The sequence below is a fragment of the Oryx dammah genome, unplaced genomic scaffold (assembly GCF_014754425.2).
Source record: "Oryx dammah isolate SB20612 unplaced genomic scaffold, SCBI_Odam_1.1 HiC_scaffold_5, whole genome shotgun sequence".
NCBI lineage: Eukaryota > Metazoa > Chordata > Mammalia > Artiodactyla > Bovidae > Oryx > Oryx dammah.
In genome coordinates this window covers 9,323,364-9,339,130 of record NW_024070189.1, presented here as the reverse complement: position 1 = coordinate 9,339,130, position 15,767 = coordinate 9,323,364, and the positions used below count along the sequence as shown (strand labels likewise).

The window sequence follows — 15,767 nt, the reverse complement described above, 5'->3', positions numbered from 1 at the left end:
TATGATCCTTTCTTTCTGATAACCAAAATACTTATTTCTTCCAAGGATGTTTTTTCTTAAACCAGGGACCACCCTCCAAATAAAGTTGCATTCCTATAGGGTGAGGGTGTAGTGAGTTACAATCAAGAAAGGAATTTATTTAACCCAAGGTTAACATGATTAATCTTAAAGGTTAATACTTATTTCTCCTATATGCTAGTTATATTCATTATAAGGGCAGGAAATATGGAGATTTAGCAGCAAACATCAGCCCAACAAATGAAAATCCTTTCACCAATGCTCCCCTTAAGATCTATCTAGTCTTAAGATAGTGATAAAGTTACATTTTTACATGGCAAGGACACAGGGATTTAAAAGTACAGTGATCTATTACAAAAGAGAAAATTCATTAACTCAAAAAGTCTAGTATTGCTAACATCAAAAACTACTCTATTTCCTTTTCTATATTCCAAATACATTGATTAATATATTCCCAGGTGCCTAAGGATATGGAGGCCTGGCGGCAATCATTGACTCAACAATGAGAAAAGCCCTATGCTAATTAAGACTCTCAAAATACTCCAAAACTCTCTGTGCTGTTTATGGTTGAGAGGTAGTAAACAAACATGTGCTAGTGGCAGGAGTATGGATAATCCTGTCACACAAGCTAGTCTGTCAGCAGAGAGGTTTGACCTGAGACATCCTTGTCCCACCCAGGGGAGGGAATTAGCAGCAATTATTGACACAACAAATGAAAAACCCTTCACCAATATAATTCCTAACCAACCCACTATACTAATAATTTCCAACTCCCCAAAAGAATTTGCCTTTAGTAAGTCTAAAACATCTCATGCCTCTCAGGTTGGGAGGCTGTAAACAATCACATGTGGCTGGACGAACCTATACAGGCGGGCTAGATAACCTTCAGAGGAGTCCATAAGCTGAAACACTCTTGTCATGCCCAGGAATGTTTATTGCCTTAGAGCTGCACGTTTACTCCTTCTCCGAGAGAAACGGTTATGGGGGAGAGACCCCCGTAAAGTCAGAGGTGTAGGTGAGAACATAAAACAGACTCTGGTTTTGGGGTAGATGCTTGGGAACAGGGGGTTTCCTGAGGCTTGATCACACCTTTGCGTATGCCAAGCCTCCTTCCTCATGACCTTTGCCATGGGCGGAGTTCCTCATGCTGGCCCCCAGCAGTAAAGCATACATCAGTGGCAAAAATGATTTATGTACTAGATTAAGGCTCCAAAGTAGAGGTCATGCAAGATGATCTGAAAACATATAAGACTTTTATGTATCTGTCCTACCCTAATTTATGGGCTTCCCTGGTGGCTCAGTGGTAAAGAATCCACATGCCAGTGCAGGAGATGTGGGTTCAGTCCCTGTGTAGGAAAGATCCCCTGCAGAAGGAAATGGCAACCCACTCCAGGATTCTTGCCCAGGAAATCCCATGGATAGAGGAGCCTGGCAGGCTACAGTCCATTGGGTCACCAAAAGAGTTTGGCACGACTTAGTGACTAATATATATTTTTAAATGTAAAAAATGTGTTAGTAGAAAATTTTAAGTATATGTAAGATTCATGCTCACAAAACCTTTATGGATAGAAATACACGATTTAAAACGTTGGAAATCGATGATTCCCAAATTATCTTTAGTGACAGATCTTTTTTATAAATTATATCCAATTGGGTTTAGGTTGATATATTTATAAGAATGGTAGATGGACTAGGTAGACTAGTGTTTCCAACCAAATTGCCTACTAAGAAAAACTTCTAAAAATTGTAACAATCATTTTTAAATATACACTTGAAGGCAAAGAGATAAAAATAGTGAAGGATCACTGTGTTAAGATTCTGAAGAAGAGAGATGTTTAACAAAAATCGAGACTGATTTTTTTTTTTTTTCCTAAGTACACTGGCTGATTCTACAAGAGGCGCTGGAAGGGGAGACTGTCCCTTGCTAGGCTTCAGGAAGGAGGGATGGAAACGAGGCAGCTCAAGTACATCTTGAAAACTTTCCCTGCCTTACATTTTAGGTTGGCCCCGAGGAGGTTATACTCTAAAAGCAAGGACGAGTGAGAGGTAGACTGGCTCACAGCACAAGTGCAGCTTAGCTTCAAATAAACTCAGTCCCTGAAATTAGATGAAGGGCATTTCACTGCAGTGTCCCTGCATATGAGAGAGACTAGCCAGTTTATTAAAAGACACGTGGAGTGAGTCTCAAAAAAATTCTAGAACTATAGAATAGATCTGTCAAAACAAGCATGAAATGGATCCACAGTAGATTACTTAGAACTAAACTGGGTATTATGAAACTGGAAAATATATTATTAAATCAGTAAATATTTATCAGGAAGCAAGAAAATAAAGATAGAAAGTATAGAAAGGACATTAAAGGACAAAGAATACTTTAAAAAAAAAAAAAAAGGCCTAGCATACATGTAACTGGAATAGGAGAGGAGATAAAGCCGAAGTTAATATATTGGAACAGTCTATTGGAACAGTCTGCTTGTGCTGAATTCTCTTATTTTTCCATCTAAAAATGATTTTTTTTTTACTCTTTTCCCTGATGAGTACTTTCACTGGAAACAGAAGACTAGCTGCCCATTACTCAGTACTTTAAAAGCACTATTCTACTGTGTTCACTCCTGCTCCTTTCCTATGATTATTGGTATAATTTCAACTTATTGACTTAAGATTGTTCTTCAAGTTAAAGGAAAATGATTTTTTAATAAAGCACTGCTGATGCTGCTGTTGCTAAGTTGCTTCAGTTCGTGTCTGAATCTTTGCGACCCTATGGTCCATGACCCGCCAGTCTCCTTTGTCCATGGGATGCTCTCGGCAAGAATACTACAGTAGGGTGCCAGGCCCTCCTCAAGCAGGTCTCCTCAATGCAGAGATCGGACCCACATCTCTTACGTCTCCTGCACTGGCAGGGTGCCACCTAGGAATCCCAAATAAATCATTAATAATACTATTTCAGGAGCTTAAATATAGAAGGGATCACAGGACACAGAAATAACTAAATGTTGGGACAAGAGTAAAGTTCAAAGGTTTTAAGATTATGAGATGATCAGGAATGTGATAAAAGTATCAATTAACATTAGAATTTCATAAAATCAGGTTTGCATATAAGGTAATTAGTAGATGTACAGTAAAAGAGCATATACCTAGGAAGTTAATAGAGGGGAGAAATAAAATAATAAATATTAAATTATCAAAAAGAAAGGAAAAAAGGGCAATAAATAAGAATGTAGAGCAAACACAAAGTACGTATTAAGATGAAAGATTTTAACACAAAATAAGATTAAATGAACTTAAAAGTTTAATTAAAGAACAAAAATTGTAAACCCCAAAAAGCATTTAAAGACAAAGACATAACGAGTGAATGGCATGGAGATGGCTGTGAAGTTAGACATGCTGTGTGACTACAATTTTCCCATTATTCTAATAGGTACCAAATTTTGACTGTTTTCATTTTGCCCATTTTTGCCTTGCTGCCTAAAACTGTTTCACATAGAGGGAGGCATCCTATCAGTAACAGATACTATTGTAAAACACAGATAGAATGGGGGAAGATTTTGGAAATGGGGAAATGTATAAACACAAAAAGCTTAAGAAAGGATTTCACTCAACAAAACCTAATTATCCAATAAAAAGAATCAGTTACCTGACATTGAAAACAATTAAAATGAGTTTCCAAGTTTTATCACTTTTGTTTTTTTTTTTCCCTTTACTCTCAAAAATTACCATTCAGTGAATTCCTATAGTACTGAGAAGAGTTACAGTAGCAGGCTTTGTGGCTGTAGTCTTTAGAAAGACCATGCTTGTGAGGTTGACCCTTGGTTTGCATCTGGGATCTTAAATGTCCAGAGGGATGCCACCATTCCCATACAAAGGTGGATCATTGTGCTGAAACAGTTTGTACAAACAATGTGGTTTTTCCCAACACTTGTATTCCTTCTGAGAGTCTAGAACGTTCCTATGTGCAAGGTAAAGGGTTTCCTATACGGTCGATTCCCAGTAAAATCCTTGAGCACTGAATCTCTAATGAACTTAGCTGGTAGAAAACATTTCATATATGCTCTTACAACTCCTGGCTGGAGGCATTAATTTTGGCCTCTGTGCCTCCACTAGGGCCAAGTGGGTGCTTGAAGCTTGTGCATGGCTGTGTATGTACTTTACCTCAGGCACCTTTTCCCTTTGCTGATTCTCCTTTGTATCCTTCTGCTGTAATAAATTGTAGCCCTGAAAACTGTCAGTCCCGGGGAATATAAAATCTGGGATGGTCTCTTGGGCCTTCACCCCACCCTTCCATTCTTAAACAGTCTTTGAAAAACTCTGTATTCTGTGTGTTACTAAAATATAAAGATTGAAGTTGTTTTATGAGAAGCACTGATTAGAGGAGGACTTCAGAGAGAAAATCTGTGAACTGGAAGACTGAAAAGCAGCACTGGTAGCTAGTTGAAGTAAAAGCACTGTTAAATTAGTTACATGGGGTTGTACCGATCAGCCAGAATGTGCGAGAGAGCATCAGATCTTGTGCAAAGACCAAAGCAAAGCAAGCGAACAGGGAGGAATGTAGTGGTTTCTATATCAGAGATTCAGGGCTACACTGAACACAGGCGACTTCCAGCGACTATGGCAACAGGTCTCTTTATACACTGAAAGTTGATGTCGCCCCAAAATTCATATGTTGAAACCCAATTCCCAGTGCAGTTGCATTTGGAGGTGGGGCCTCTGGGAGGGGATTAGGTCATAAGAGTGAAGCCCTCAGAACAGGAGTAGTGCCCTTAAAAGAAGGCCCGAGAGCTCACTTGTCCCCCCTGCCACAGCTAAAAGGCAGCTGCCCACGAATCAAGAAATGGACCCTCACCAGATACTAAATCTCTGGGCACCATGATCTTGTACTTGCCAACCTCCAGGACTGTGAGAAATAAATTTCTCTTGTTTGTAAGCCAACTAGTCTAGTATTCTCTTTGAGCAGTCCAAGTGGACAAAATCCCCTACATTTGAGTGTACTAGTAAAGTGAAAGTGAAAAGTGAAAGTGTCAGTCACTCAGTCGTGTCTGACTCTTTGAGACCCCATGGACTGTAGCCCACCAGGCTGCCCGGTCCCTGGAATTCTCCAGGCAAGAATACTGGAGTCATTCCAGTAAGAGAATAAGGAGTCCTTCCCTTCTACTGGGGCTCCTCCTGACCAGGAATTGAATCCGGGTCTCCTGCACTGCAGGCAGATTCTTTACCATCTGAGCCACTAGGGAAGCCTCGATAAAGTGAAAACTCACATGCAAATTTATTACACATTAACTTGGCTGTAGGCCATCCATGATTTAGTCAGCTCTACCTTCCAGGAACTCCAGAGATGGAATTTAAGAGAAACTTGTGCTGTCAAGAATTAGTCACAAAGGGAAAATATTGAGTCATGTGTAAAAAGCATTAATGTGAAACGGACAACTCCACCGAAGTTTCTGAGTACCATTGTGTGGTTTCTTTCGTTGACTTTAGTCAGTTCCATGTAGGATGAAGTAAGTCACACAGAACAGCAGAACTCTACCCCCACACCTGTGTAAATTAGCCTGGGAAACATTCCAGCAATCAAGACGACCTACTTCTTGGATGGCACTTCAAGAAAGGCTTGAAATGCCCAGCACAGGAGAGAAAGGAGGATGTCAATAAAAATCAACCACATTCAACTGGTACTTCAGCAAATAGTTAAACAAAAAAAAAAGTAATATGGCATTTACCTAGTGTAAATACTTATGAAATCACAACTAACTTCTTAAAAAGTGTATGTTGTACATTACTTATAAATTCAATAAGCAATAACATGAAATGGCACTGAGACATTTGTATTAGCAGCAAACTTACCTATATAGAGAGAAGATTTGTGGATGGGCACAGAGTCATCAATAAAGGCTGTTCCCAAGGTATACAGAGGAGTTCCCCCTGTTCCCAGCAACAGTTGTCCCAAAATAAAGACATACAAGTAGTAGAAAAGTGGAGAACTTGAAGTGCTACAGCTGCGTTTATTCTTTGCTGTTGAGCAAGTATCTTTAGAGAAAAAAATAAAATAAGATTGTGAATTTATCAAAATGTTACCTAATACTCTAAATTTCAGAAATTATACTTGCCTAACATAACCTTCCTTCTTCACTTTATTATACTTAAAAAATACTTAGAATATAATTAAGATATTTAAAAGTCATATTATTAAAGAAAATTCATGAACCATTGGATGCATGCTCAACTGCTCAGGTGTGTCTGACTGCTTTGCAATCCCATGGACTGGCCTGCCAGGCTCCTCTGTCTGTGGGAGTTTTCAGGCAACAATACTAGAGTGGGTTGCCATTTCCTCCTCCAGGGGATCTTCCCAACCCAGGGACAGACCTTGGGTCTTCTGCATCTCCTGCACTGCCAGGGGGTCCTTCACCACTGAGCCACCTAGGATGCCCATATGAAGCATTACAGCTTCAAAACATGACGTCATCAAAGTATGTGGTGCAATGACGTATTACTCAGCCACTGAAAAGAAGGAGGTGACGTCATTTGCCGCAACATGGATGGGCCTAGAGACTGTGGTACTGAGTGATGTCAGACAGAGAAGTATCCTATGACATCCCACACATGTGGGACCTAAAAAGAGACAATGCAAATGAACTTACTTACAAAACAGAAAGACACTCACAGACTTAGAAAATGAATTATGGTTGCTAGAGGGAAGGATTGAGCGAAGGTATAGTTAGAGCATTTGCGATGGAATGTACAACATTACTACATTTAAAACGGATAACCAAAAAGGGCCTACTATATAGCACAGGGAACTCTGCTCAGTGGCAGCCTGGATGGGACAGGAGTTTGGGGGAGAATGGTTACACGGCTGAATCCCTTCTCTGTTCAACTGAAACTTATCACAGAATTGTTAGTCAGCTATATTTCAACACAAAATAAGGTTTAAATATATATATACACATTTTTTACCACAATATTGATTTTATCAATCAACATATGTCATATGGCATTTGGCTTCCCTGGTGGCTCAGAGGTTAAAGCGTCTGCCTGGAATGCAGGAGACCTGGGTTCGGGAAGATCCCCTGGAGGAGGAAATGGCAACCCACTCCAGTACTCTTGCCTGGAGAATCCCATGGAGGGAGGAGCCTGGTGGGCTACAGTCCATGGGGTCGCAAAGAGTCGGACACGACTGAGGGACTTCACTTTCACTTTTCTGAGTTACTCCACTTAGTGTGATAACCTCTAGGTTCATCCATGTTACTACGACAGATAACCACTCTCTCTTTAATGGTTGAATATTATTCCATTGTATGTATGTGTGTATATATATACTCATACACACATACACACACACCCTGCATCCTCTTTATCTTATTCACCTATTGATAGACATTTAAGTTGCTTCCCTGTCTTGGCTATTGTAAATAATGTAGATATCAACATTGGGGAGCAAGTATCTTTTCAAGTTAGCGTCTTCTAGGAATAAATGCCCAGGAGTAGACTCTGGATCATTTTAGTTTTTTAAAAAACCTCCAAACTGTCTCCACCAATTTACACTGGCTGCATCAATTTACATTCCTTCCAGCAGTGTAGGTGGGTTTCCTTTTCTCCACACTCTCTCCAGCATTTGATACTTGTAGTTGTTTTTTTTTTTTTAATGATGGCCATTTTGACCAGTAGGAGGGGATACTTCAATTTAGTTTTGACTTGTATTTCTCTAGTAATCAGTGATGTTGAGCATATTTCATGTGCCTATTGAACATTTGTATGTTTTCTTTGGAGAAATTTAGGTCTTCTGCCCATTTTTTGATTGGGTTGTTTTTTGTTATTGAGTTGTATGAGCTATTGGTATATTTTGGAAATTAAGCCTTTGTTCTTCACATCATTTGCAACTATTTTCTCTCAGTCTGTAGGTTGTTTTTTTGTCTTCTTTATGGTTTTCTTTGCTAGGTAAAATTTTATATGCTTGATTAGGCACCATTTGTTTATTTTCACCTTTATTTCAATTGACTTGGAGACTGACCTAAGAAAACATTGCTGCTGCTGCTGCTAAGTCGCTTCAGTCATGTCTGACTCAGTGCAACCCCATAGACACCAGCCCACCAGGCTCCCCCACCCCTGGGATTCTCCAGGCAAGAACAGTGGAGTGGGTTGCCATTTCCTTCTCCAGTGCATGAAAGTGAAAAGGGAAAGTGAAGCCGGTCAGTCGTGTCCGACTCTTCACAACCCCATGGACTGAGGCCCACCAGGCTCCTCCGTCCATTGCTACACCTTATGTTAAAGAATGTCTTGTCTATATTGTCTTCTAGAAGTTTTATAGTGTCATGTCTTATATTTAACTCCTTAAGCCATTAAGTTTATTTTTGTGTCAGGTGTGAGGGAATGTTCCAATTTCATCGATTTACATGTAACTGTTCAGCTTTCCCAACATCCCCTACTGAAAAGATTGTCTTTTTTCCATTATATACCCTTGCCTCCTTTTTAACTGACCCTGTATGTGTGTGTGTTTTTCTGAGCTCTCCATTCTATTCCATTAATCCACATCTGCTTTTCTGCCAGTAGCACACTGTATTGACCACTGTAGCTTTGCAATATTGTCTGAAATCTGAGAAGGTTATACCTCCAGCTTTGTTCTTTTTCATCAGGATTGCTTTGGAAACTCTGGATCTTTTATGGCTCCATATAAATTTTAGAATTATTTGTTCTAGTTCTGTGAAAAATGTAATAAGGAATTTGATAAGTATCTGCATTAAATCTATAGATTGCTTTGGGTAGTGTGGCCATTTTAACAACATTAATTCTTCCACTCCAAGCCCATAGGATACCTTCCCATTTCTTTAAATTATCTTCTGTTTTCTTTATCGATGTTTCATAGTTCTCAAAATACAAGTCTTTTACCTCCTTTGTCAGGTTTATTTTACTTTCATAATGAAATTTTAAAAGGGATTGTCTTTTTACTTTTCCTTTCTGATACTTCATTGCTAGTGCAAAGAAATACAACAGATTTCTGTGTGTTAAACTGGTATCCTGCTACCTTGCTGAATTCATTTATCAATTTTAGAAGTTTTTGTGTGGACTCTTTTAAGGTTTTCCACACATCATATCATATCATCTGCATAAAATGATAATTTTACCTCTTTCTTTCCAATTTAGATACCTGAAAATGGTTACCTTTAAGTTTGATAAAATAAAACCTTTTATTAAAATATCACATTTAAAGGCTAGACATAATAAATCCATATTTTCTAACTTCATCATGGGCTTACCTAGTGGCTCAAACAGTAAAGAGCCCACTTACAATGCAGAGAACCTGCGTTCAGTTCCTGAGTCAGAAAGATCCCCTGGAGGAGAGGGAATGGCTACCCACTCCAGTATTTTTGCCTGGGAAGTCCCATGGACAGAGGAGCCTCACAAGCTACGGTGCACGGGGTCACAAAGAGTCAAACATGACTGAGTGACTAACATACACACACAAACAAACTCATCATATTATATTAATGAACTAAGAGACTTGTTAAAAATATATTCCCAACCCTCTCACTTTAAATCTAGTGTAGCATCCAGGAATTTGTATTCTAACAATGACTTCAGCTAATTCTATTTTCATTTTCTTAATATCAGATCAAGATTTACCATTTCCAAATTGATGAGACGTAGGGCCCCTAAAGCACCAATTCTGAATATTCTTTAACTGGTTGATAGTCATCAAATTTTCCGATGCAAATTCAATGCATAAAAATAAGTCTTAAAATTTTGTATTTAAAATATTCTCTATAGTAATATTGTATATATTCATGCTCTAAGAGGTTTGCGGATATTTTGGCAGGTAAGCTGTATTTATAATGGGACCAAGTCTGCATTATTTGTGGTATTTCCCTGGCCATGTCAAACCTTTGAATTATATTTCCTGATTTCAGCATTCATTTTCCTGGAGGTAGTAGGTTAGACTATCAATCTCTTATTACTTGATAGACTGCAAAACTGAACATATGTGTATGCATTATTGCTTTACTGTTTTCTCCTACTTCCTTTTTTATAATAGGTAAATTGCCTTTAGGAAAATATTTTGTTGTAATAATCCGGTTAGACATTTTGATTATATGAGTATTCTATGGGGTTTGGTGTTTTATTGTTTTTCCCAGAGGAAGTAATCAATGAGCTTCAACTTGCTTGTTTAAATAAATTTTCAACATGCTTGAAGAACATCAAGAAATGCTTGAAGAACATCCAGGGTTAGGAGAGAAGATGGCTGAGGAATAAAAAGGCGAGATCACCTTCCTCCCCACAAATACATCAAAATTCATCAGTATATGGACCAACATCTACAGAACAAGTTCTAAATGCTGGCAGAGCCACCCAAGCTTTCAAAATAGCAAGCCAATCTCCTTAGAACAAGGCAAGGCAAAAGATAAAAATAATAAAAGAGACAAAGGATTTCAGGACAGGGACCTGAAGGAAGAAAAGTTTCCGCACACTAGGAAACTCTCTCACGGCTGGGCTCAGGGGAAGCTTCAGAACCACAGAGGGGAGCACAGTGGCGGGCGCTCAGAAGGCACAATGGAGGGAATCCACCACAGAGATCATGGCCAACAGCACGCCACGGCCAAGAAGCGGCTTGGATGCCTCCGCCTGCAGCAGAGGTTAGAGCAGGGTGTTGGCTCAGGTGCAGGTGTTGGACCTCAGGGAGAGGAAACTGGGCTGGTTTCCATTCTCTAAGGGAGCTGGGATGACACAGTGCAGGGAGTCAGGGGAAAGACTGGGCATCCCAGGGGGGCAAGAGGTCCTTGTCACTGGGACACCCTAACTCTGCACTCACAGACAGCAGCTGAGTGAGCGCCTACCATCCAAACCAGTAAGGGCCCCAGGCAGAATTACACTTGACTGCAATTTACAATTCCACAGCATGAAATGCAAGCTGCCAGACTATGGCATCTGGTGTCATCACTTCACTTCAGGGCAAATAGTTAGGGAAAAAATGAAAACGTTCACAAACTTTATTTTCTTGGGCTCCAGAATTACTGTGGACGGTGAATGCAGCCATGAAATTAAAAGATGCTTGCTCCTTGGGAAAAAAAGTAATAATAAACCTAGACAGTCTATTAAAAAGCAGAGACATCACTTTGCTGACAAAGGTCCTTATAGTCAAAGCTATGGTTTTTCCAGTAGTTATGTACAGATTTGAGAGTTGGATCATAAAGAAGGCTGAGCACTGAAGGATTGATGCTTTTAAATTGTGGTGCTGAAGAAGAATCTTGAGAGTCCCTTGGACTGCAAGGAGATCAAACGAGTCCATCCTAAAGGAAATCAACCCTGAATATTCACAGGAAGGATGGATGCTGACGCCGAAGCCCCAATACTTTAGCCACCTGATATGAAGAGTCGACTCATCGGAAAAGACCCTGATGCTGAGAAAGACTGAAGGCAAGAGGACAAGGGGACGACAGAGGATGAGATGGTTGGATGGCATCACTGACTCAATGGACATGAGTTTGAGCAAACTCTGGGAGATGGTGAAGGACAGGGAAGCCTGGCGTGCTGTAGTCCATGGGTCTCAAAGAGTCAGACATGACTGAGTGACTGAACAACAAGCCACTACCAAATCCAGGGAAAGTGCCTGAAGCAGCAGACAAACCACCACTGATGCAGCCCAGACCCCAGAGGTGGCAATCACCACCAGGTTGTGAGTGGACACACGTTGCTGCCTGCACCCAACTGAGAGGCTAAGCAGCTTGGTTCTTCCCAGGGACCCACGGTCTGGGGCCAAGCCAATTGCTCTGAGTGCACATGACCCATATCAGGCTGTAAGAACATCCAGCAGGTCTCTATTACCACAGGTAGCCCCTAGAACTTCCCTGATAGCTCAGACGGTAAAGCGTCTGCCTGCAAGGCGGAAGACCTGAGTTCAATCCCTGGGTCAGGAAGATCCCCTGGAGAAGGAAATGGCAACCCACTCCAGTACTCTTGCTTGGAAAATCCCATGGGCAGAAGAGCCCGGTAGGCTACAGTCCATGGGGTCGCAAAGAGTCGGACATGACTAAGCGACTTCACTTTCACTTTCATATCCCAATTGTGGCTGCCATACCCCCTCCCTCTCCCCAGACAGAGTGAGCAAGTGAGTCCTAAAAAGTCTCAGCCTTTGTCTCCTCGTGTCTAGGAGGGAAGTCATAAGAGGGCAACCTAAAAGCAGCGCGTGTGTGCGTCCTCAGTCAATTCAGTCGTGGCTGACTCTGCAATCCGGTGATCTGCCGTCCACCAGGTTCCTCTGTCTATGGGATTTTCCAGACAAGAATACTGGAGTGAGCTGCCATGCCTTCCTCCAGGGGATCTTCCCGACCCAGGGATCAAACCAGTGTCTCCTGCATTGCAGGATTCTTACCCACTGAGCCACCTGGGAAGCCCACCTCCAAGCAGAGCCAGACCCAAAACCAAAGCAGAACACCAGGAGCTGTGTGACCCAAGAAGAAAGGAGAATCAGCAGCCACAGGTGCAGCGGATCAAAGACCCACAATTAGCCTGAGACTGGACTCTAGCGGAGGAGGCAAAGGCACCCTGCTCCAGCACTCTTGCCTGGGAAATCCCATGGATGGAGGAGCCTGGTGGGCTGCAGTCCATGGGGTTGCAATGAGTCGGACGTGACTGAGCAACTTCCCTTTCACTTTTCACTCTCATGCTTTGGAGAAGGAAATGGCAACCCACTCCAGTGTTCTTGCCTAGAGAATCCCAGGGATGGGGGAGCCTGGTGGGCTGCCGTCTATGGGGTCGCACGGAGTCGGACACGACTGAAGTGACTTAGCAGCAGCATCAGTGGACTCTAGAGACTCTGAACTTTGGGACAAAGTACAAGCTGGAATAAGGCCAGATCTGAGACTGGGCGGACCCCACAGAGCCCACAACAGGTCTAGAGAACTTCCTGGAAATATTGGAGGACTTTGGTGTGTGCTTCTCTGATTGCTCTGGGCTGTTGAGTGTTACTTTTATCAACAGTCTTGGGGTTGTTGTCTTCTATGCTGTGTGGCTTATGGGGTTTTAGTGCCACAGTAAAGGGCTGGACTTGAACCCCTAAGGTGGAAGAGCTGAGTCCAGGACTTTGAACGACCAGAGAATTCCCAACCCCATGGAATATTAATTGATGAGAGCTCTCCCAAAGGTCTCCATCTCAACACTAAGATCAAACCCTACCCTAAGGTCAGCAAGCTCCAGGGACAGATGCTCCATGGCAATCCTTCAGCAAGACAGGAGTATAGCCCTGCACATTAGCAGAGAAGCCGCTCAAAGCATACCAAACCCACAGACACATCAAAAAGCACTGCTGGACATGGCCCTGCCCTTCAGTGAGACAAGACCAACTCCATCCACCAACCGGAAAATCTTCACAAGGCCCTGGTCCAACCCTACCCATGAAGGCAGACTCCACAAGAAGAGGAACTACGACCTTCCAGCCTGCAGAAAGGAGACCCTAAACATAGCAAAGTAAATGAAATAAAAAGCCAGAAAAACATGCAGCAGATACAGGAGCATGGTAAAAACCACAAAGACAAAACAAATGAAGAGGAAATGGGCAGTCTACCTGGAAAAAAATTCTGAGTAATAATACTAAAGATGATCCAAAATCTTGAAAATAAATGGAGGTGTGGATAAATAGACTGGAGGCACAGATAGAGAAGATGAAAGAAATGATCAATAAGGACCTTGAAGAATTAAAGAATAGACAGTTGGCAATGAACAACACAATAACTGAGATGGAAAATACACTGGAGTGAACCAAAGCAGAGTAACTGGGACAGAGGAATGGATAAATGAACTGGAAGATATAATGGTGGAAGTGGCTGAGGCAGAGCAGACTAAAGAATAAGGACTAAAAACAAATGAGGACAGTCTCAGAGACCTCTGGGGGAAATATTAATCATGAAAACATTTGAATCATAGGGGTCCCAGAAGACAACAAGAAAGGGCATGAGAAAATATGTGAAGAGATTATAGCCAAAAACTTCCCTAAAATGGGAAAGGAAATAGCCACCCAGGTCCAGAAAGCTCAGAGATTTTCATACAGGATAAATCCAAGGAGAAACATGCCAAGGCACATATTAATCAACCTAACAAAAATTAAACACAAAGAACAAATATTAACAGCAGCAAGGCAAAGCAACAAGTATCATAAAAGGGGATCCCCATAAACCTAACAGCTGATCTTTCAACAGAAACTCTGCAGATCAGAAGGGAATGGCGGGATATACTTAAAAGTAATGAAAGGAAAAAAAACCTATAACCAAGATCACTCTATCCAGCAAGGATCTCATTCACATTCAAAGGCGCAATGAAAAGCTTTACAGACAAGCAAAAGTTAAGAGAAATCAGTACCACCAAACCAGCTTAACGACAAACGTTACAGGGACTTCTCTAGACAGAAAACACAAGAGAAGGAAAAGGTCTACAAAAACAAACCAAAAACAATAAATGATAATAGTATCATACGTATCAATAATTACCTTAAATGTAAATGGATAAAATGCTCTAATCAAAACACACAGATTGGCTGAATACATACAAAAACAAGACTTCTATATATGCTGCCTACAAGAGATATGCCTGAGACCTAGGGACATATACAGCTGAAAGTGAGGGAACTAGAAAAAGATATTCCATGCAAACAGAAATCAAAGAAAGCAGGAGTAGCGATACTCATATCAGATAAAATAGACTTTTAAAAAAAGACCATGACAAGAGACAAAGAAGGACACTGCATAATGATCAAAGGATCAATCCAAAAAGAAGATATAATGACTATAAATGCACCCAATATAGGAGCACCTCAATACACAAGGCAAGTGCTAACAACTATTCAAGGGGAGATCAACAGTAACAATAATTGTGGGGTATTTTAATACCCTACTCACACCAAGAGACAGGTCATCCAGACAGAAAATTAATAATGAAACGCAAGCTTTAAAAGATACACTGGACCAGCCAGACCTAATTCACATCTACAGGGCAAATCATTCCGAAACAGTAGGTTTCACTTTTTTTTCTCAAGTGCGCATGGAACATCATCCAGGCCTGATCACATCTTGGGTCACAAATCAAGGCGTGGCCAAGTGCGGAAGGCTGAAATCACCCCAAGCATCTTTTCTGACCACAACATTTGAAGATTAGATATCAACTACAGGGGGAGGAAAAACCAACTGTAAAATAACACGAACACATGGAGGCTAAACAATATGCTTCTGAATAGCCAAGAAATCACTGAAGAAATTAAAAAAGAATTAAAAATATACCTAGAAACAAATTACAATAAAAACACAATAATTCAAGGCCTATGGGATGTGCTAAAAGCAATGCTAAGAGGGACGTTTATAGTAATACAAACCTACCTCAAAAAGCAAGAAAAACATTGAATAAACAACCTAACCTCACACTTGATGCAACTAGAAAAAGAAGAAGAACAACAACAACAAAAACACCAAAGTTAGCAGAATAAAAGAAATCATAAAGATCAAAGAAAAAATAAATTAAAAGGAAACAAAGGGGACTACAGCAAAGATCAATAAAACCAAAATCTGGTTCTTTGAGAAGATAAACAAAGTTGACAAACCATTAGCCAGATTCATCAAGAAGAAAAGGGAGAAGACTCAAATCAATAAAATGAGAAGTGAAAAAGAAGTTACAACAGACAATGCAAAAATACAAAGGATCATAAGAGACTACTATGAGCAACTACATTATATGCCAATAAAATGGACAATCTCAAAGAAATGGACAAATTCTTAGAAAAGTAT

At 40.7% G+C, this 15,767-nt stretch overlaps 1 protein-coding gene across 1 annotated transcript in view; it reads right to left on the bottom strand.

The window, feature by feature from the left end:
• SLCO4C1 (solute carrier organic anion transporter family member 4C1) overlaps nucleotides 1–15,767 on the bottom strand; it is a 91,061-nt gene that overhangs the window by 27,276 nt on the left and 48,018 nt on the right. The window contains exon 3 of the mRNA XM_040239746.1: nucleotides 5,854–6,036. Coding sequence (XP_040095680.1) covers nucleotides 5,854–6,036 — 183 coding nt within the window. The remainder of the gene's footprint in view (nucleotides 1–5,853; nucleotides 6,037–15,767) is intronic.